The following is a 23,584-nucleotide window of genomic DNA, read 5'->3' on the forward strand; positions in this document are numbered from 1 at the left end:
CCACAATATATACTATTCATCAACACTTCATACATTCCAACACTCCATACTCACTTTCTCTATTTTCTCTCTCTTCCTTTTTATCATCTCCCTCTTCTTTTTCATATCTCTCTCTTCCTTTTCATCTTCTCTTTCTTCCTTTTTACCATCTCTCTCTTCCTTTTCATCACCTCTCTCTTCCTTTTTATCATCTCTCTCTTCACTATTCATCAACTACATACATACTCTAATTCTCAAGTATCATTTTTCCACAACTAAATTTTCAAGTGTCATTTTTCATCCATTGTGTGCATGTAGCGCTATACTTATCAAAAAAATAGCATTTCAAGTACTTGAAATACACTCCATTATACCCATTGTGAACATCTAGCACTTAACTTATCAAGAAAGTATCATCTCAAGTACTTCAAAATCATCCCATTGTGGATGCTCTTGAGAGGAGAGGGTCAAGGAAGAAAAATCAAAAATAACCTGTTTTGAGTGGAAGCCATCGGCCCATCCAGCTAGATGATACATGGGCCAGTATGTAAAAACGAAGGCCCATGCAGTATCACAGAAAATTGCTGACAATAGGAAACTCTGAGGAAGGTGTCCTGATTGTTTTTTACCAGTTTCACCAGAAGAAGATCCATATTTGCCAAGTAAAAACTATCTGACGACTTTTTTTCTCATCACTGATCTTCAGTTTTCCATGTAATAAATAATCCACAGTTATAATCCCCTCAAACACGTCTGATATAACTTCAAGCTCTGCAGAAACTAAGATTCTATCCTCTAATACGATGAAACATTTTATGAAGTTTTATCCTTGCCTTCATCAGAAGCTGCTTGAGCTATGTTTAATTATCATTAACATTCTGTTATCATGAAAATGACCTGGCTGAGTTGTCTTTAAATACTGATTTGTTGTGTGTGTTTTATAACCTCACAATTAGACCATACGGTGGTCTGGGGAAGAACCAGTTCTCCTCCATATTTGAACTTATTAGGCAAACACTATGCATGATCTGCAATGCTAGTCATTGCCACTGTTGTGAGTCATAACCTTGTGGCAGCATGCGTTGGAGCATTCAAGGGATAGAAAATGAACATGAACAGGAGGAGTTGCAGAGAGGTGTGGGCTTGGTGGTACAACAGACATCAGAGAAAGTACCCTCCACAACAGCCAGATCTTTCAGGCCCCCATGGCATGGAGAGTTTTCCTTGAAGCTGATCATTGCACCTTACACTTACTACAGTATCAATGGGACCACCATGCATAACCCAAGTGGTTCATTTGTCCCAGCTAGATTTCACATAAAGAAGAAAAGGACAACCACCATCTTAATTTCAGCTGAGCCTCCAAAGAGTTGCCACGTGTCTACTGTATAAAAAGACAAGAATCCAGTAACAACAAAAGTTTTACCTTGGTTTTCTTCCATTTACTTTTGGGTTTTTGTATTAGATGCTGTATATAAAAAGCAGACCTGACAAAACAAAGTCATCCCCACACCCATTACCCCATGTGATAGCAAACCCGTAATATGTTGCCACGTGGTACTGCATAGTTGGCAGGCCCTATAGATAGTTCATATTCGAATTCAATCCACTTTCTTGTTTCCCATTCTACTTTTTGTTCGGTTAGTCCAAAAGTGGTCTTTGCCAGCATTTTTAGGTCGACCATGTTCTCCAGAGACGTGAGAGAGGTTAAAAAAAACCCTAATTCCTCCATCCATTGTATGTGTGTACATATATATATATATATATATATATATATATATATATATAGAGAGAGAGAGAGAGAGAGAGAGAGAGAGAGAGAGAGAGAGAGAGAGAGAGAGAGAGAGAGAGAGAGACAGAGAGTGAGAGAATCTTTGCTGTTGAACAGCAAATTCGTGTTTTGGCTAAGAAATTGAATCAATTATGGGAATGGAGATAATGGAAACTTCAATAGAAGAGAATAATTAACAATGCCATACACAGCCTCAAAGTAACAAACAAAATATAAAACTAAAATTAAAAGAAAAAAAGGGTTCATGTCTTCATGATCATGATCATAATAATAATAATCCTCTCATACACACAAACAAACAAATAGATAAAGGGCGGGAGGGGGGATATGCGAATTTTTTTTCATGATTTTCAGGGTGAAGTTTTGTTTCTTCTTCTTCTCTCTTAGTTGGTTGGGTTGCTTCTGAAGGATCCAAGGGCCTTGATAGCTCCTGCTCTCAATATATACTGGTGGTATGCTGCTGCTGCTAGTGCTCCCGCAAATGGTCCAACCCAGAAGATCCACTGCCCACAAGCGCATAATTAAGTAAATCTAAGCATTCAGAACAGTTCAGATAACATAAATAACATGTTGTAGAACGGAAAAATTAAGCTAAAAGAGTTCTTCATACATGGTCATCCCAAGATTTGTCATTGTTGTAGATAACAGCAGCACCGAAGCTCCTAGCTGGGTTAATACCAGTTCCAGTTATGGGGATGGTGGCAAGATGGACCATGAACACCGCAAACCCGATAGGCAGTGGAGCCAACACCTGAGAACCCATGAAAACCCACAAAACAAATCAACAAAAATGGTATTAAAAGACAACTAATTGAGATAAAAAAAAAAAGTGGGATTGATCCATACAGGAACGTGAGAGTCACGTGCGCTTCTCTTGGGGTCGGTGGCAGAGAAAACGGTGTAGACGAGCACAAAGGTGCCAATAATCTCAGCACCCAAGGCAGTGCCTTTGCTGTAACCAGGAGCAACAGAGTTCGCACCACCACCAAGAGAGTTGTACTCGTGCTTCATGAAGGCCTTGACCAAGCCAACACCACAGATGGCTCCTAAGCACTGAGCCACCATGTAAGCCAAGGCCCTAATCAGAGAAACCTTGCGAGCCAAAAACAGCCCGAGTGTCACTGCCGGGTTAATGTGACCACCTGTAAACAAAATTAACCAAAACCCATTAACAAACACTTCAAGTTCTATCAAAACTAAGTGGCAAAAGAAGAAAAAACAAATGGGTATACGTAAAGGTTCTAGCTTTTGAAGAGAAAAACGAAACAGAAAACCAAAACCCAGAAACAGAGTACGCCATAGACAAAAGGGTATACGTTGTTCGTACCAGAGATACCAGCCGTGCAGTAAACGAGAACGAAGATCATGCCACCGAAGGCCCAAGCAATACCCAAGAGACCAACACCATCACAAGGTCCGGTTTGTTTCTTGTGGCCGATAACAGTAGCAACAGTGACGTACAGGAAGAGAAGGGTAGCTATGAACTCAGCTATAAGAGCTCTGTAGAAGGACCAGAGCTTGAGCTCAGCTATGTCGATGAGTGGTGCTGGTGGTGGATCCACGTAGTCCTTCCCCTGGCTCCGCTCTCCCTCAATCACATCTTTCGACATCTTCTCTCTCTAACGAGCTTGCTCTCTCGTATGCTCTTTTTCTGATGAGTGCGTAGTATGAGAGGAACTTCAGGTCACTGGTGCCCTTTTATCAATGGGGAGGAAGGTTGAATATTTGGCTAAGTCGGGGTCATTTTAGGAATAACAGGGTTAGAGATATTTGATAAGGGACTGTATTGGCAGTTGGCCTATCGGTTCCTTTTAGAGAGAGAAAGTGTGGGGGTGTTGGTGTGGGCCATAAGGTTTACAGTGAGCCCATGTGAGTGCTAATGATCTGTTGTGGGGCTCAAAGGTCTGTCAGGCTGGCATCCAACTAAACCCACTCATGAAACGGTTATATCTCGTCTCTTTCTCTCTCTACGTTTCTAATTATGTCCCTTGTGTCTCCTTCATTTTCTAGGGTACCCTTCGGCCTTTTTGGACCTGCCCTTTCATTCAAAATGTTGAGTGGGTGTAAGTCTAATAGTAACGGATAAAACTGGATTGAAGCGATGTGGGAAAAATGAGACTCTTAATCTTCTATCTAGAAGTGGGTAGCCCATGAAACTAGAAAAATTCCAAGAAATACTGTTAATTGATTCAAATTCCTGATCTTAACATCATCAACCTTAAACTTAGAAATATAATCAATGTGCTCTTGCTCCATAATTATGCCCTTAATAACTATGCACACTTTGTCACTCTTTTAGGTCATCACCGGATTTATTTTTTCCCATTTTTGTCAATAATAGGTTGACACGAGTCCACAAATGATCACCCTATTTATGCTAAATTAGAGCCACACAAAACCCTAATTGCCACTCAAATCACTTTCAATTAATAGTCTGTTTTTAATGCAAAGTTGATGGTTTTTCAATGGCAGCAAATGCCCCCCACGACATTCGCTATTACATTAATTTTCTAGTTGGATAAGGGGAGAAGTGAATTTATTTTATTAGGTAGAATCATCGTAGGATGTGGTTTAGTCTGGACTTTTCTCGATTGGACTTGTCCTTATCCATCAAGTGATTCGGTGCAGCTAACATGTATCAAGCATGATGCTCCAGTTAAAAATAAAAATTCTGCATTGATTCGGGATAACCCAACCGAGTTTATAAAATTCTGCATCGATTTAGCATAATCCAACCGAATTTGTAAACAAAGTTCACTTTCTCTTACGCAACCAATGCTTTTTTGGACTTAAATACCATAGACAACACAAACCGGAATATATTGATTTATGCCATGGTATCAAAGCGAGTCTCGATCCAATGACTTCTATCAACTTGTTGAGTTTGACATAATCCAACCCATAAGTGCAGAGAATATAAAAGTTAAAAATCTCACGTCGGTCTAACATAACCCCAGTTAAATGATTTATTAGCAAATGTCAACTCCATCTCACATAATCTATTTTTTGTTAGGTTTAGTACCATAAATGACGATTCAAAAGTTTAAACGCGTAAAAGTTCTTGCCCAAAACCAATAGTAGTAAATTTATAGTGTTTGTGGTGAATTTTCTAATAGTTTGTTCAGGACCCTCAGCACCTTCGCGAATCAAGACGTAGATCACATGGTGATTAATAAATCTTTCTTAAAAGACATAAAGATCCTACATTTGCCATGCTCACATGGTAGGGTCTACAGTATTTTTTTTATACAAGACATTCTCTCGGCCCTTAAATTGTCAAACGGGTAATGGGGATTGACCGAAAATCATGTGGTGTTATCGCCGTCGATGTTAAGGCATATTCGAGTTGGGTCCCAATAAAACTGTTGACGTTGATCCGTTATTAATTCGGGTGCCCCATTTGCCCGATCCCAAAACGGCTGGATGTTTCCATTTTCCAAGCCTTGTTTTGTAGCCGTTAACGGGACTGAAAGGCCCGGCCGAGCCTCCGCTTTTGAATTTAACCCTTCAACGGTCACATTTCTCGTTCTGGTGCACATTACTGACATTATAGTCGGGGTCCCCACGGCAGCCATATGAAAGCGATCCGGTGATGTTGTAATTACATATTTCTCCTTATATGTGACTTTTTATTGGCTACGTTGGACAAGATGTTTAGTTTCATTGTCAATCAATAGCTCGCACAGTACCAATACCATTCAGCTTGATATTACAAAAGCTTGTGGTTCCGTTCACTAGAGTTGGATGTTACAATAATGTAGACCACATCTTTATCATCATTTGCATAACCCCAACATGTCTTATTACCGTTAGTTAGAAGTTAGAAGGAGGAGATTTCATGGTGTGTAATGTAGTCTAAAAAATATACTAAAATATCGCTGGCCCACTTCTTGTTTGGTTACCAAGAAAGTTTCAGAGAAGACAAAGAAACTGTCCCCACCAAATGACCAATTTTTCTCATTTTTTTTTTGAAAGGAGATATTAACACAAGAAAGTAGTACTATGTGCAAGTTGATAGTAAACAAGTTAGAGACATTAATTTGGGGTTTTTATTTTTTTGGGTGTTGATTTTGAGGTTTGTGTCTTTGTAAGGAATGCAACATCATTAATCATTAATTTGTGCACGAGGAGTAGCCAAATAATATGAGAAGTACAAAACATGACAGGAAAAATGTACTAATCTTTATTGATTGAATAATTGACATGGTATTCATATATATACTGTAGTCTGGATTGAATGCAATAATCAAGACACATAATGCTCGCACAAAAATCCCAAGAAAAATATGAAAAATTTTGGGACATCATGTGAAGATGGTCCTACTAAATCATTTGTTAATAAAAGCCAATTTGTGAGTGATCCTGATCCATCAAATGTGATAACTATTAGAGATTCTATTTTCTTTTCCAACCTGTGAAATGTGAATGCAAGTTTTTTTTCCCTTGACAAAAGGGTGGGCAGGAGCGATCCATATAGCATCTCTCTGAGTGTGACTACGAAAGCATCCATTCACTGTGAAATATTCAATTTGAGTCATAACTACGGTCTTTAGACGAGTCCTCACGACAGTCCCAATATTTCAGTTTGAGTCATAACTACGGTCCTTAGACGAGTCCTCGCAACAGCCCCAATAAAGTGCATAGTTGGAGAAACTCTAAGCACAGTGACATTATGCAGAGTTCCCAGACGTAAATGCAAGGTTGGAATATGACTTGGCTTTATTAGAGTACATGGTCCCCCAAAATGTTGATCTTATCTTGCTGGAGAGTGTACACACACACACCCCTACATACACATACTGTGCCTTAAAGAAGATAATCCAACATTTCCACTAATCTTTTCATCTGTCAAGACAATATACTGCCTCTGGGATGTTCCTTTCCAGCACAATTAATCACTGATGATCAGAATGGTACAGCACTGCATATAATGGGGAATTAGTTGACTAGGTGAGCCCTAAAGTAACTCTCTCTATTCCAACTTTATATTAGAAGGAAAATTTGGAATAATCTGATGCTTTAATTATAAATAGACAATTAAATAATTTTTAAGGCCAGGGAATATTAATCCCAGCGGGAATCAAACTCGGGAAGAATATAATTTATACACTACATGCCAAACTATGAATATCACTATACTCCTTTTGGCTATCAGGAATTTAACTTCAGTATATGCCTTTGGTTTCTTTTATATGTTTCTCTAACCATTCTAACGAAGAGTGTCAAGGAGGTAATCATAACATCTGGATAGTTAAAAACTTAATGAAAAATAGAATAGAAATATCATTATCAGTCTTGTGTTATCCATTCCTATGCTATCAACCCTATCAAAGTACACTAAGAACTTAAATTTTATAAGTTCTGATTCCATGAGCTTAAAAGCAGTAATGATGTATATATACCTGTAACCTACAAAGAACTCAAAAACTGTAAGCTTTCTTTCATGAACAGTTGTCGTCTCCTTGTAATGCAACATGGTGAAAGGTGCAATGGCAGAAGTCTTGAGCAAAGCAAGGTCTCAAGAAAGCCCAATCAGTGAAAGACGTGTGCATTGGTTTGGATCAACTCTCCTCCGACTCCAGTTTTTGGCTCGTAATGATGATCATAGAGCTTCGTGCTCCCTTTTTACCTCCAGGTATGAGAACTATCCATACGAATTCACCAAAACTTCAAATATCCAAAATATTCAGTATAGGAGAATAATTAAAGTAATACCATCTTGACGAATTTCAGAAGTTTACCATGAAAAATGTTCAGCGATTAGATCATGTGTGCACGAACCGCGTTATAATCCAATGGACCTGTTAAACAAGAGAATCGAAGAAAAGATTGGTTGAACTTTCCTTGAATGAACTTCGGATTACATTGGTTTCTCAACAAATAGTGGTATGTTGATATGAATCATAAGAACTTACGATGTTATTTGCTGGAACAGACAAATAGAATCCTTGAATTGACATAACAGCCAAGTTCGAAGTTACAAGAACAAAAATGCTCAAAGAATGGATTCCCATCCACTCAAGTATAAATGTCAAGTATCTGTAACCATAAACATCGACCTGAGAAAGAAGCATTAAGATGTAGTCACATACCTTGTAAGAACTGGAAAAAAAGTATATACATCAGATTAGGGCAATTTCCTGTCATGAATGCTGTGATATTTCATATATGATAATAGCACTCAATATTATTATTGCTTTCTCACAAAAATATTATCCATCAACAGGTTTTGGCTCCGGAAGTTCAAGCTGTGCTTGTCCATTATGATGTTCAATCTAAAGGCTTAAGCACCAATTAAGTTCCAGTATTAAGTCCCCTGAAGAGTTACAAGGTCTCTCTTGCATCCGGAAAGATACTATTTTTAGGAGTTTCCGTATGTGTATCAGGAACCAAATATCATATTCTTCATCCTAGAGTTTAGCCAATATTTTCTACAGACGATAAGAACACGTGTTTAAAACTTACCAGTAGATAGAAGAAGCAGAATGTTATTCCCGCAGAAGCTGAAGTGATCAACATATAATTTATTGTATAAAGAGATTTATTGACAGGGATGCCTGAAAAGGAAAAGTTAAACTGTGACAATTTTGGATATACCATTTACCCAAAGCCAGACACTTATCACTGCAATCATAAGGTTATTGGGATCAATCACAACAATAAGTAGAGGTTTTCTGTGAAGATGGAATGCAGGCTTGTTAGTGTACTTCAATTTTTCGTGAAATTGTTTCTATTTATACCTAGCATCTGCCCAGTCCAACTATTCTGTAATACATTTAGGATGAGAATGCATACCTATGAAGACAAGGAACAGCCCAAGGACTAGAAGCAAGACAGAAAACAAGGACCAGTGACATAACCGCCCCTTGTGGTCCTGAAAGACATTTCTACCATATAAGTAACTAAACAACAAGTGATGTTAGCAGCAAACTAAAGAACAACCAAACACTTGAAGCAAATCAATATTTTGAATTTAATAATCCAGTAGACCAGACCAGTCAATACAAATTTTACGAAAAAAATATAAATTTACGGGAAGATAGGGTCTCAAGATGTTCCAGTCTTCCAGAAATTAATAAGACAAGCAGTAACAACATGATCTAAAATAACATACTAATTCTACATGTCCATCATGAAAATGGGCTATTTACTTCAAAGTTCAAACTTTCAAGGGTAACCTTGTTTCATGAAATTTGAGAAAAATGTCACATTACATGGTAAAGACCAAAGGCAAAATAAGTGAATAAATAACCAGGCAGTGGGCACATTATTACCTGTAAATGCGCAAGAACGTGACCATATTGCAGTCCAATTATGCAGGTCACAGCGGCTGTTAAAGAGCTGCAAACACGTAGTATCAAATATCAAAAAATTCAATTGTGAGAGAACTTGCAACAACGCACAAAACATGCATGCAGAAAGTAAACTGGAAAAGGACCTTTAGATAAGCAACCTTAAAAGACCTTCAGGATCAAAAGGAGCATGACACCATGCGGGTGAAGTGTCTGGAACTTGGCCACTCGTGGAAATGTTACACTCCTGAAATAGGAACTGGTATTGATATCTTGCACACGCTCATAAGCACCACATGCACATACATAAACCTGTCAACTTACAGATACCTTCAAATTTCTGTAAACAGGCTTTGCATATAAATGATCAACACCAAGAACCAAACGATCAATCATTCCAGCTGAATTACAAGCAGGTCCAAGGTCACCCCTTACAGAACATATCACCTATCAAGATAACCAGTGTGAACATAATCTCAAGAAGTTTTGATACTTTTGCAAGATGCCAAACAATTACTTGATGCATGGAAGATCCTTGCTAAGGTGTCCCTCATGTACTATAAATCGACCACTTTCTTCTTTTCAAATATGAAAAAAAAAATACAAGTGGGAAGGATGATATGATGTAGTCTATTCAATATGTAATTATAGCTTCAGAACCCCAGATAAGTTTCTCTATCAAACTATGTGATAGTAGAAAGTGGTCATTTTCTGATCAGCAAAGAAATTGCTCTCAAGAGCATTTGCAATATGTATAGAGATCTAGGAACTGGAATCCCATGACTCAAGTGCTGAGACCTTGCATCCTGGGTGGCTTGGTATCATGCATATACACTTGGGAATGAGCTGGGTTCCATCATAGATATATAAATTCAAGCATTCAAGTGTATAACAAGCACACAAAGCAGTGAATCTGTGCTCAGATGCACAAGCACCTTGGGAATTTATTAGCACTCCAATCAGCATAAATGAACAGCTCCAACAGAAAACTACAGCAAGCCCTCACCGTGTATAAATTTGCATCATTTGATGGAAGTGAATAAATGGTTGCATTAGATACTTTGATTTGCCAATCAGGAACATATAGACCATACAATAATCCTGCATATATTGCAGATATTGAAAATGCCAAGCACCTGCAAGACAACAATGTTAATTTGTTAATGAAGGCCAAATCATAGAATAGTGAGATAATGTAACCAGCAAGAAAGAGAAAATTATTATGTGTTAGTCACATTCATTCACAAGCTTTGTTGAAATAAAATAAAAAGATAACAGATAAAGAAGAACAAACAGTTGAAAAAATTTAAAACCAATATCCTAACAGAAAATATTGATCATGTGATTATATTCCACATAGATGTCCATCATATCTTATGGAAATAATCAAAAACTGATAAAAAATGGTCAAATGTGCAATGACATGGATAAGAACTTACCAGTGCCAACAATAACTCCTGACAAATTTTACTTCTCTCTGTGTTCGATGTGTAAGCCAGATTTCGCATAAAGCTGCAACAACATATCCAATGGATATTCTCTGGCTTGAATGACAGCAATGACAAGATTAACAATCTGATTATATGAGATAGATAGAAACTGACATGGGTATTAAAGAGAAAATCACTTGTTTGCACATAAAAATTGCACTATGGATAGAATCTTTGATAAAAAAGCATACAATTGTTTGGGACAGGTAAGAGTAGCAGTAATGCTTTTCAGCAAAAAAGAACCTGGAAGACTGCCGATACTTTCAAGTTGTTCATGATGAGATACAACATACAAGCAATTTTTCCTTCTTTCTTTATCAGCTCCAGGAAGGGAGTGACGGGATAACATATGCTTAGAATTTTGTAAAAATTATTCGCTACTGGACCTTCTAGTTGACTGATTGAGTAATTAAAAACTTAAATCCAATACCTAACATGCAGAAAACAGCCACAGTTTTCCAAATTCTTTTGATTTCATACTTGTTTTTCCCTATCTGATAGCCCAACACAATGTTCTTTGTAATTCTATTCACAAGAAGTAGCCTCAAAGTAGCAAATGAAATAGCTCATACCTGCAAAACGCCAAGCCAACGTATTTTTACAATGTCAACACCATATGTCAAGGATTTAGTTCCATGAAAATAGCCACCTGAAACAATGTGGATTTATTTCTTTGAAAGCATAACAAATTTTAGTAAGACTACAATACCAATATGACCACATAATTCAAATAAGACTATGAAACAGTATATGACCACGGCGGCTCCAAAATGAAGAACAATTCATTGCGAAGCCGAAGCTTTTACTTTCGCATAGTGCTGCAGATATGGATTGATCTTTAAATCAAAGTTTATGCTAAATGTTACCTTGAAGAAGCACACCAAGTAAAAACAGTTTCACTGCCCTAAGCACTGTCTTGCTTGTGGCGTCTACTTTGTTTGGTACTTTCTGGAAATGTGAATCACGACTAAGTAATACAGATCATTAACAATAGAGATTCTCAAAGCAACTCCGTTAGTACCTTGAAGGCTAGTGCAGTAGAAATCCCAGCAATGAAAAGAAAGAAAGGCATCACAAATTCGGCCAAGCGAAGCCCATTCCATGGCGAATGAGCAATTACTGGAAACACTGCTCCTCCATAGTCCACCAGCATCATTAGCTGCCAAAGTGCCAAACCCAACAAAAAAAAATTCAAACTAAAATTCACTCTGTGAAAAAATAAATAAATAAAAGGATGTGGGCTGACACATGATTGGCTTCAAATTGTGATGCTTTAGACTATCAGAAATCAAAATATACAGTCAACGAGATCGAATTTCAGGAAACATAACCTAAAATAGGAAAATTAAGAAACAAGTAAACGATTTCCTCAGAAACTGAGCTGAAAGTCAACTGCATTGACCGGTGGTTTGTGGAGATCAAACTTCCCGACAAATTACAAAATTCCAAGAAATTCAAATGAAAAAAGAGAGAAAAAGAACAGGATTTGAAAATAAGGCTGTCCGCAGGAGCTAAGACAAAGAAGAGAGAGACGTACGAAGACACAGAGTCCACGAAAGACGTCAACGGAGACAACACGTGTGGGTTTCACACTGGTCAGTGAAGGTTGCGGCTGCTCCTCAATTTCAGGTAACGGCTGGTAATCGGCCATTATTTATCGGAGACGCCGGAACGTGTTGGTAGTTGAAAGGGTACGGGGCTCGAAATCTGCGTTGTTTTTGTCGTAGAAAGTGGAAGACAATAATACGACAACGAAACGGGAGTTGTATGATGTATGTATCGTTAGGGACCTACTTGCTTAGGTGGCAAAAAATGATTAGTTCTAATGACTGACCAAAGGGAATTGGGTAATATTTTGGGGATATGGGATAGGGGTTGGAATTAATCCAATATTTTGTCTGTTAACTTGTTAATTACATAATGTAGACTGTAGAGGCATAATAAATGATCAAGCCCAGCTAAGTATTGTCTGGTCCATCAAATTGGGCTAAGGCCCACTCTTTAAATACCTTGGCCCTAATCTTAAAAGCTTCATTAGAGAATCAACCTGATTTTTGAATGTCGGTTATGAGCATAAATTTGAGTCGTCAAACTCACGTGGTACATAAGTTTTTCACGTGATAACATGATAAGTTAAATCAAGTATAGCACGTAGCCACAAAAGCATTATTCTGAGTGGAACACAACATTCTAAGATGTTAAAAGTAATATATATCAAACTAGCATATAATAAATAATTAAGTGAGAATGCCTTGAACTATCACTCATCAAGAACAAATGGGCTAAAGAAAGAGATAGTGTGACGTGGCATGATTCACACAGTCAACGTCCACGTTGGCAACAATTCAGAGAATCCCGGGCCTTTATGTAGGGACCCACCTGGAGTACCCAAACGGATCATGCACGTTTGTAATTGAGGCCGGAACGGTCTGGAGGCGGCCCATGAGTTTCACGGGTTGGGCTGGACCGCAAGTTTAGTTTCGCGGGCCAAACCACGTTAAAGGCCTTAAGGCCCGACCTTGAATAAAACTATCCAAAAGGTAAAGAATTGCGTATGGTCACCAGGTGGGCTGGCCCGTTTGGACCCGGATCAGTCACGGTAGAACTAGAAACTAGAAACTCTTTTGCCGGCCATCCTATCCGGGCCGAGAATCCCAACCCAGACTGACCTCTCTACATTTTGATTGCAGTACACACCGCTACCTTACAAAAAAATATAATACAAAAACCAGAACCGTACGAGTATTGGAATCAGGCGACAAACATGGATTGGCCCAGCGGACGATGAAAACTTTATTGTCAATGCAGACGCTATTAAATGTTTTTTTTTTTTCTTGTTTGCTATTAAGTGGTTGTCGAGACATAAATAGAACATGTTATGTTATTTTCCTAGCAGTTGCTGCATAATTTCTGTGTGGATACCAACTCGGCAGCTTTTGGATCTTCTCCATTTCCTTTTCAAAGCTAAAATTGATTCAATTGTACTAATATCCAAATATAAAAGGGAGAAAAAGAAAGAAAGAAATTAATATGGTCTTACCTTGCTTTCAATAATCAAATAAAAGCAAACGACTTTAACAGGGAAGGTGAAAAAAAAGAAGAAAGAAGAAATAATGAAATCCCATGAAACGAAAACAAAAGATGCTCTGGAATTGTACCACTGTAAAGCTTCTGCTCAATTGTTTGCTCTTCTTGAGGTATCACAATTATAGCACAATATGAACAGTCAGAACAGAGTCAGTACACAGGACAAATTCATCCACTCAAATCAAATGGGCCCTGATTAGGACTACAGATTTTACCCATTTTAACCAAATTTTCTCTCTACTTTTCTTGTCATTCCATTTTGACTGGAAATCTAATATCAGGAAAAGAAAAAGAAAAAAAAAACACACACACACACAATGAAACCTATTCAAGGTAAATATGTTCTTCACCTGTATTTCTGTTCAAAATTACAGAGTACCTAAAAAGAGTCCATCTATCCAAATGGGTCCATATCACAATCTAAACCCGACCCGTCCCCAAAATCTTTTTCTCCACTGTTTTCTCTGGCATTCACTTTTTCCCGGAAAATCTGACTAAAGCAAAACCTCAATGCTGGCGTTCTTTACAGTATTGCAAATTGGACACGAATCAAGAAAGGGTTCACAGGCTTCGCATGAACAAAAGTGTCTGCAAGGAAGGAACAAAACGCACGAATTCCTAGACTTGCAACCTCTGCACACCATCATTGTCTGGTTTTCTCTGTTCATCTCTGTTTTCTTCTCTCCATCCACATCACAGCAAGACTCAGCGTCCTCTGCTTTACCACCATTGTTGTCTGTTAATTGCACAAGCGTGTTGTTTAGAGAAGCAACCATAGCCTCGTTCTCTTGTGCTATTCTCTGCCACGCTTGGTTCTCCATCTCCAATCTCTTCAAGAGATCTTCAAGCTCCATTGCTCTTTTGGTCGCTTGTGCCAACTCTTCGTCTTTTTGTCTCAACAAAGGAAGTGCAGTTAATTCTATTTTCTTCAACACGATACCCAATTGTTGCTTCCTTTGCTCCCTCAACATCAATCTAAGTCTTTCATTCTGTTTAATCACACAAACCCTCAAAAGACATATCAACAAAACCAAAACATGACAAACTTATCAATTAAATCAAATTACTTGTTATCTGAAACAATGGATTGAAACCCACCTGTAATCTGATGTATTGATCCATTTCTTGTCTTTGTTTCTCCTCCTGAGCGGCTATGCTTTGATAGAAAGTCATTGAAGGAAGACTGTTGTTGGTGTCGACCATGTTGTTCTTCAAGGAATTAGAGAAAAGCAGATTCTGAGCCTGATTCTGATACATATGTTGCTGGTTCTGAATCTGCTGTTGCTGTTGCTGTTGAAGATCAAAGAATGACTGATTAACCCAACCATTCTCTATCAAATCCTGTGCACCCAACAATGGAGACTGGGCTTGTACAGCCATCATGATCACCAAAACCAGAACTTTTTGGATGGGTTTTGCTGCTTCAACTCAAAATCTTGTTTGGTCTCGTGTATGACACATGAAAAACAACTCAGAGAAGGATTTTGTTTATGTATTTTATAGAGAGGGAGTTGAAAAAGAAAACAGAGAGGGCCCAAGGATACTAGCTTTTCTCTCCTGTATATTTTCTCTAAATAAAGAAGAGCATTAATGGAGATAGATATACAAGCAACGACGTATACATGCAGATTTTGTGACTGAACTATCGTGTCAGAGACATTACAGGTCAATATTGATTATCGGCGTGACTATTTACACCCCTCTTTTTGCTAGATAAACCCCTTTTGACATTGACAAGTGACAAGACATACTCTCTGTAGTATTAACTAGCAGTTCTTTTACTTTTGTGTCAGAAAAATGTTGGAATTTTGATGTAAATGAAAAGTCTCACAGACATAGACTCTCTCTCTCTCTTGCGCCCCTATTGCCTTGGAATTTGCCCCATCCCTCTCTCTCCTCTTGTCTGTTTTGTAATCTCCACTTGGGTGTATATATATATATATTAAGGTAAGAAATATATATATATGTATGTATTAACGTAAGAAATATATATATATTTCATTTTTAATGAAAACGACATCATTTAAATTTGTTATTTGAATATTTGATATGGGTATAAATTTGATACGTTAAACACACGCAAACAAAAATATTTGACGACAACATTTATTTTTTTTTCTTTGGAAAACTATGAACTTCAATATATATCTTAAATGAATAATTTTTAATGACATAGAACCCAACACATATCGTTACCTAACAAAACCTAAGTTTATATATTTACTTGTTCGGATTTGGCCTAAACACAGAAATCTTATTTTTATTTGTAGATTATGAATCTAAGAAAACTCTTCCATGCAAAAAAAAATAGTAACCCTAAAATGCTCATTAATAGATACTAAAGAAGCACTTATTCATGGAATATATTAGTTAATAACATTTTTTGATAACTAAGAATTCCTCAACCCAACATATCTATCATACATGTTGGTTAACACTAAACTCGGGCCGCCAACTCAACCTACTCCACGCTAGCGACAGATAAGACCGGGCTTTATGGGGAGAACGAGACCGAAGCTCATAAAATCGAGTTATTCCACAAGGTCTCCCATGGGTCTTTGGCTCATTCTTATAATAAGGTATTGTCAAAATAATTCTTATAATAAATTAATAAGTTGTGAGGTGTTTGGTGAAAATTTTACTGTTGTTAATGGTTAAGCTGTGTAAATTTTTGTTTGATTGTATAAATTATTATTAATGAATAAAAATAATTTATTTCATATATATAAGTTATTACAACTATAAATGAATAAATATTAATTTATTATAAGAATTGTTAATTTATTATTTCTAATAGTTATTAATTTACTTTAATATTTATTCAGAATGGATAATTAATTCATTATAATAATTACTAATTTATTATAACAATTATTAATTTATTATAAGACCGTCCATTACTTGCACGTAAATTTTTTTTATGTAAGACCGTCCATTAGTAGCACATAGTTCGAGAGATTTTTATGTAACATTTTCATCCAACTTTGACATGCTACTCTTAAGGAGCTTTTCTGGAGCATTTCGAAATTGTTCTCATTATTGTCCCCAATAATTTAATGTTATTCCAAGATTACCCCTCATTTATTGACACGTTTTGATGATTATAAGACTATCCTACCGGTAGGATGCAATATGTAGCATAGTGATAGGATACTTAATGTATCCTACCGATAGTATACGGTATGTATCCTAGTGATAGGATATTTATGTATCCTACCGGTAGGATACTACATAGTGATAGGATACTTAATGTATCCTATCGGTAGGATACGGTATGTATCCTAGTGATAGGATACTTATGTATCCTACCGGTAGGATACAATATGCTGCATAGTGATAGAATACTTAATGTATCCTACCGGTAGGAGACGGTATGTATCCTATCACTATGCTAGATATTGTATCCTATACTTAATGTATCCTACCGGTAGGATACGGTATATATCCTAGTGATAGGATACTTATGTATCCTACCGGTATGATACAATATGTAACATAATGATAGGATACTTAATGTATCCTACCGGTAGGATACGGTATTTATCCTATCGGTAGGATATTGTCATTAGACGATACTTAGTTGTTCCACGATTGAATTTCTAAGACAAATTAAATAATAAATAAATTAAATTCAAATAAATTGATAATTTATCAAGTAATTTATAATTTATTATTATCTTTAATTAATTTAAAAATCATTATATTATTTTTAATAATTAAATTGTTTACATATATGTATATATTGAACAATTGATAATTCACTCTCTCTTGATCTTTCTCTCTCTTAATCACTATATGTCAGTCTCCAATCTTGTCTGTCTCCATGATTATTACCTTTACTTTATATTTCTAAATAAGTAACACAAATAAATAAGACAATCAACCATCAACACGGCTCAAATACCGAGAATTGTCTAATCAATAGGGGTTTAAATAGCAAAAATGGGGGTTTAAATAGCAGGACCCTTGATTATTTATAGAGATAAAGAACTCAATTCATGTGGGGGATTTGGTTTATGACAGACTTTATAGAGCTGAATTGGTCAGTTTTATTTATTTATTATTAATTTTTGACAGAGAGAATCAGAGATTTGTCAGTTTTGTCATTTGGAAAGCCTGAATAATAATAGAACTCATTGAATTTTTATTTATTTCTTATTTCTTTTTTGGGGGAATATTTATCTTTTTCTGTGACCTTAATATTGGGGAACATAAACTTGTTTAATTGATTGATTTTTTTTTTTTTTTGTTGTGTGCTCTGATTTGGGAACTTATAGGTTGACCCGTCAACTTGGTAAAAATCTAGCTGGTGTTTTGATAAAAGAAAGAAAAAAAAAATTCAAATTTATGGTTAGTTTCACTTCCATACATGTAGAATAAATATTATTTTCTTGACTTATGTAATACTTGAGAGCAAATTATGATTTCTATTCCTCTTTTGAAAGCGAATCAAGTGGGGGTTTTTTTTTTTTTTTTTATAACCCAAAAAGATTGGTCGAATTGATTAGGCTGACATTTCATGAAACTCATGGGTTCTTGGTTTGAAACCTATCACCATCATTTAGGGACACAACCCCTAATAAAATACCAACGAGCTATGTACATTGATTCCAAATAAGAAAACTTCTGAAGGTGTGATGCTCAATTCCAAGGGTTTATTCCTCTTGGGTAGATTTAAAGGACCCCACCTTGGAGAGAGGTTCCACGATATTTAGAAGAAGAAAAAAAGTAGGTTTTTTATAAGAGAAAAGAAAAGGCAAAGCAAATTTATATACTAGTCCAAAATTATTTTTTATCCAAATTATATTAAATAAAAATCCAAGCTTTATTAAATGGTAATTAATGTTGTAATTGTGTATAAATAATCTCTTATTTTCTTCCTCATGTGTTATCTAAAAGTTTTTTTTTTTTTTTGAAATATCATTGAGAAATATGTTTCCCATTGGAACCAAATATTGGGCACACATGAATAAAAAAAAACCACTAGGTGAACCCTATTTATATAATTAAAAAACATATTGGCGAATGTGCATTCAAAAATGCATATACTAATAATTTTCATTTTTTTCTAAAAAATGCTTCTCCATTTATATGAACCAAAGTACCAAACTTCAAAAAACAGTATTTATTACAATTACTATAAGAGATAATCTTACTAATTAATAATACCAGAAAACAAAAACTGAAATAGGAATTTCCGATACTAATTTAGGCTCATTTTAATTAACACCAATGTGAAGCACATTTAGTAATCTAATAACTTTGTTTCAATACATTGTTTTAATCGCAATCAAAACCGAAACCGAACAGGTATAATTTCATTAATCATATTTTTATCAGCCATTTTAGGCATGTTTTTATCAGCCATTACTTGTTTAAAAACTATTTATAATTAGTACGCACGAAGATGTGATCCAACGATAGCTTTGCAGGTGTACAACCTAAAAATCACAGGTTCAATTCATAAAAATAGTCTCTCCACATATTATGTGGGGGTAAGATCTGCGTACATTCTACCTGTCCCCGATCCTCACTCACTATGAAATTGTTATGCACGGAATTGTTTACCCTTTTTTTTTACTATTTGTGCTTAATTAGATATAAAATTAGTGTAAAAAAAAACCAACAAGTTGCAGCTCACATGCAGCCCAAATTTTCCTAGACAGCTAAATTTGTTGTCTTATATGTTAATTATTTTAATACAAAGCTAATCGCCATGTGATAAAAGGCTAATTTGACATGCTTTTGGTGATTAACAACGGGCTAATTAGATATACTTATCTGTGCCTTTCATAATTGAATTTAAAATGAATTATTATAATATATGAAATATTTTTGCAAATAACTTTCATAATCTTCATTTATATCATCGACTTAATTGTTAATTAACTAAAATTATGTCCACTCGCAAAAATATAAGAATATGCTTCTGTTTTTCTTACATAAATTCAAACAAGAGTGAAGGTTAAAAAGGAAATACATTCATGAAGATTCATCCATATACGGTAAATCTTTCTGAGGTCAAACTGTATGGATTTAGAAGGTTTTGAGTTTGATACTCACAGGAAACAATATCTTTGTTGACCATATGCTGAGCTTAGGCCTAACTTACCTAATCATCTGTTGAAAAATATCTGTGAGCGTGAATCTGATGATCTAAGTTTAGATCCATATCAAATTTACAAAAGATAAATTTATATAATGTGGTTATCTACCAGAAAAAACGATATGTCTAGAAACCAACAACATTAATTTTATAGTTAGGGCACGTCAAGTAGAAACAACTTAGTGTTGTGCTTTTTCTAGGCATGTATGCAATTTCTTCCCTATCCTTTTGTTACATTTCCCTATGTCCTTTTCATTATTCGTTTACCTTACACATAAATATTGAAAAATGGGGCACCATCTTTTTTTGAAACCAAAAGCTCACACGTATTGAAAGAACAAACCCAACAAATGATGGTGCATAGGTTGTGTCATGTGTGGACCCATATGCCACCCCACCTAACCATGGCCTGAACCCCATGACCCCCTTTTGGCCTTTTCCCTATTTAGGCGGCTATTTCAGCAACCAATGGTGCAATCCATGTGAAGTGTGAACCCCCCCTTCTTCTTATTCTTTGTCTTTATCTATCGTTATTAATTATAATTTTTGGGCTGTACGTATAAAAAAAAAAAGACTTATTTGGAAGTAGGTGGTCGTGGAGATAAGCACAAATGGGTTTAAAAGATTGTCGCAATTGCGCCCAAGGTTCTATTTTAAGCAGGAGCATATTTCTTTGTGGTCATCTGCATTTGAGATTTGATCTATGTGTGGGGGCTTGCTAATTGGTTGTGGTATATATACTAGTGGATCTTCACGCATTGAGCTTCGACCTAAGACTTACTCTGTTGGTAGGTAGAAAACTTCCGTGCACGGGCTTGTTAGCCCGAAGTTTACGCTTACTCAACTATTCGAAAGCATGTTGGGTTGGGTAATTTCTCGGTTATAAATTTTTTTTAAAAGAAATTAAGATAACACCCACTAATAGATAATGGAGTAATTGGAAAACTTGAAAGATTAATTTGAATGCTAGTTGGGTTCAGTTTGATTTGGACACACACCAACTCCATATATATACAGATATACTATATGCAATATTTCTATATACACAGGTATGGATAAGAGCTGGATGATAACGGTAAAGCTTTTATTAATTTGTTAATCTCCATCACATTGTGGTCAAGGACTTGTTTGTTTTTACCTCTTTAAATTACCTGGACCATTCCTAGCCAAAGTAGTAGGTTAGGTGTGGCCTTGTGGGGCTCTTACAATTTGACAAACAAATATGATGACTTACGACCTCTCAACCGTTACCAAGTACCAACATGGTGATAAATATATACACAAAATGTGAATATATATATATATATATATATAGAGAGAGAGAGAGAGAGAGAGAGGATGCCCAAATAGAGAGACCACCATCATCTAGTACCTTGTAGAATGGTTGGCAAAACAAAATCAAAATCAGATAGAGATGTTTGGTTAAATAATGCGACGCACACTCACACACAGAAGTCATGTGGTCCCTTTCTTCAATGCATCGAGTAAAAAAGTAAGAAAAGAAAGCAAACGCGTTGGAGTGCTTCTGGTGCAAGTTTGACTAGCTAAGCTAGCTGCCAGCATTTCTTTATTCTTTTTCTCTGTTCTGATCAGAAGAAGAACAAGCTAGTATTCAAATTTACGTGGATCATTCATCACAACATTGAAACTAAAACCAAATATTTTATAATTTGTTTGTTTGTTTGTCTGTGCACATTTTCTCGGAACCAAAGCTATGAAACTTCGAAGATTTTGAGTTCGTTTTATAGTAGGTGCAATACCCACTTTTATGGTGATCATGTGTTGGGTTTTAACACAATTTAACATATCATCAAGTGGGGAATTTTTATGAGTGCGGATCTCATGACTCGAGTTTAGACCTTATATCGAATGTCCAAATGATAAACTTGTACAGTATCATTATGGGTTAAATACAATTGCGTGCATCATCTTTAATTTACTTTACCTCCATTTCAACGTATTTTCTTTTTCTACAATTTGGAGTTGTTCTGTTTCCCAAGAAGGCTCTACTCTAAAGTATCAAAACACAACCATTATTGATCACTAACATGCATGCATCTACACTTCTTACCATCAGTTTTTGCTTTTTAGAAAGTGATTCACAGGGAGAGATTCTTTCTACTTTTGGAGAGAGATATACATATATCAAGCGTTTGCTTATACATATATAGAGCTCATAAATATGTCATAAATAGTAGAGCTTAGGTCGCTTTATAAATACGATCAATGCAATAACTTTCACATTCCAATCAACAACTCTTTAGATTTGGAGTGGAAGATATAAAGATTTAAACCCCAATATTGGAAAACATGGAGGTGGTATTAGACTCTTGGGCCTTTGTCTATGGGGATTTGTGTAGATTCATATATGGGCGTACCAAGAAGGTTTGCACGAAAGTTTTACAAACTGGAATGGGCTTCACTGGGCTTGAGAAGTTCACTTTTGCACACAAGAAAGATGATGTCCTAGCCCAAGTTCATCATGTTGGAAGATTAGTAGGAAATCAAACCTTGCACTAGTCATGGCTTTGGATTCAGGGCAGCCGGGCAGATCTAGTGCACAGTGCATCGGACTATCGGACTAGCGACCGGTGCACCAAATCATTTTGGTTACATGTTGCCTTCTCAAAAATTATATCTCAGAATATTTTTAAAAAAATTTATTAATATAATTTGATTGGGTTTACAAATTTAACGATTTATCCGAAATAATAATCAAATTCATCGTAATAGAGATTTAGAATATTTCAGATTTATATGCAATGGCCCAAAATTTTCATCATTTTTCATCTTCAATTTATTTTTTATTTGGGACAAAAATTATATCGTTAGAATCACGAACTTGATCAAGATACATTCATAATTTTTAAATATTTTTTTATTGTGGTTGTAATCAAATTGCAACAAAGACCCCCTCCACCATAGCCGAAGTCATTTTTTTTTGTATTTACCAAACATATTTTGTTAAACCACACACGACACTATACAAGTTTATCATTTGGATATTCAATATGAGTTTAAACTCAGACCGTCAAGACCGTCTGCACATAAGTTTCTCACCTGACGACATAATTAGTTGGGTTAAAATTCAACGCGTTGTTACAAGGATATTTCTCCCAATGAAAATCAATTCAGTACCTCCAAAATCCATACGATTCGACCTAGAGAGATTCACTAACTAGACTATACCAAATCGTGTACTAATATAGTCATAGAACTCCGGAATATGTTGCCCTTGTCAATGACATCCATCCATCCATATATTGATGTCTTTGAAGATTATCTTATTCCACTTGACTTTTCTTTACACATTAATATGTGATAGATGCTGGATTTAGATTTTCTTCGTTAGGTAGAGACCCTCGTGTGAACATTGCTTTTTTTCCCTTTGGTAGTTTAGTGAAACTTGGCACTTTGAAGATAACCTTCTTCAATTAAGGATAATACCTACGACACTCAAAAAGTGCCCCCAAAAGACTCATATTTAATATGAAGTGTTGGATGTGAAGTGGGCCCTACAAATGTGTTTTTAATCAATGGATATTTTAATGCCACATATATTTGGTGAACTTTTAAGGATCATATTTTGGGGGTCTCTAGCATTATCCTTCAATTAATTACTCTATAATTCCATAAAATAATAACATAATAATAGAATCCCAACTCCTTAGGCAGTTTCATCTTTATTTTTGTTTGTCTTGACTTGCACATGCAAGTTTCTCACCTGACGACATAATTAGTTGGGTTAAAATTCAACGCGTGCTTACAATGATATTTCTCTAATGAAAATCAACTCAGTACCTCTAAAATCCATACGATTCGACCTAGAGAGATTCAC

General features: G+C 35.9%; 2 protein-coding genes across 2 annotated transcripts; both read right to left on the bottom strand.

The window, feature by feature from the left end:
* Positions 1 to 1,909: 1,909 nt before the first annotated feature.
* On the bottom strand, positions 1,910 to 12,287 carry LOC119991845. Its single transcript, XM_038838336.1, has 16 exons — positions 12,091 to 12,287; positions 11,575 to 11,712; positions 11,420 to 11,501; positions 11,126 to 11,202; positions 10,503 to 10,603; positions 10,070 to 10,199; positions 9,394 to 9,510; positions 9,225 to 9,310; positions 9,046 to 9,112; positions 8,567 to 8,645; positions 8,237 to 8,328; positions 7,687 to 7,830; positions 3,099 to 3,384; positions 2,618 to 2,913; positions 2,382 to 2,522; positions 1,910 to 2,274 (listed from the first exon to the last, which is right to left on the bottom strand). Exons 1-16 carry the CDS (start codon positions 12,202 to 12,204, stop codon positions 2,155 to 2,157), a joined length of 2,070 nt encoding a protein of 689 aa, XP_038694264.1. The 5' UTR covers positions 12,205 to 12,287; the 3' UTR covers positions 1,910 to 2,154.
* Positions 12,288 to 13,958: 1,671 nt separating this feature from the next.
* Positions 13,959 to 15,314, bottom strand: LOC119992047 (probable BOI-related E3 ubiquitin-protein ligase 2). Its single transcript, XM_038838655.1, has 2 exons — positions 14,739 to 15,314; positions 13,959 to 14,629 (listed from the first exon to the last, which is right to left on the bottom strand). Exons 1-2 carry the CDS (start codon positions 15,021 to 15,023, stop codon positions 14,135 to 14,137), a joined length of 780 nt encoding a protein of 259 aa, XP_038694583.1. The 5' UTR covers positions 15,024 to 15,314; the 3' UTR covers positions 13,959 to 14,134.
* Between the last annotated feature and the right edge of the window lie 8,270 nt (positions 15,315 to 23,584).

The sequence above is a fragment of the Tripterygium wilfordii genome, chromosome 22, assembly GCF_013401445.1.
Source record: "Tripterygium wilfordii isolate XIE 37 chromosome 22, ASM1340144v1, whole genome shotgun sequence".
Taxonomy (NCBI): Eukaryota; Viridiplantae; Streptophyta; class Magnoliopsida; order Celastrales; family Celastraceae; genus Tripterygium; species Tripterygium wilfordii.

What these genes read in the sequence shown, in the direction of transcription:
- LOC119991845 (XM_038838336.1), bottom strand. Translation starts at nt 12,204, where the DNA reads ATGGCCGATTACCAGCCGTTACCTGAAATTGAGGAGCAGCCGCAACCT. An exon ending in CTGTTTACAGAAATTTGAAG is followed by an intron (nt 9,311 to 9,393) that starts GTATCTGTAAGT and finishes TTCCTATTTCAG; the next exon opens with GAGTGTAACATTTCCACGAG. An exon ending in CACGTGACTCTCACGTTCCT is followed by an intron (nt 2,523 to 2,617) that starts GTATGGATCAAT and finishes ATGGGTTCTCAG; the next exon opens with GTGTTGGCTCCACTGCCTAT.
- LOC119992047 (XM_038838655.1), bottom strand. Translation starts at nt 15,023, where the DNA reads ATGATGGCTGTACAAGCCCAGTCTCCATTGTTGGGTGCACAGGATTTG. An exon ending in ATCAATACATCAGATTACAG is followed by an intron (nt 14,630 to 14,738) that starts GTGGGTTTCAAT and finishes GTGATTAAACAG; the next exon opens with AATGAAAGACTTAGATTGAT.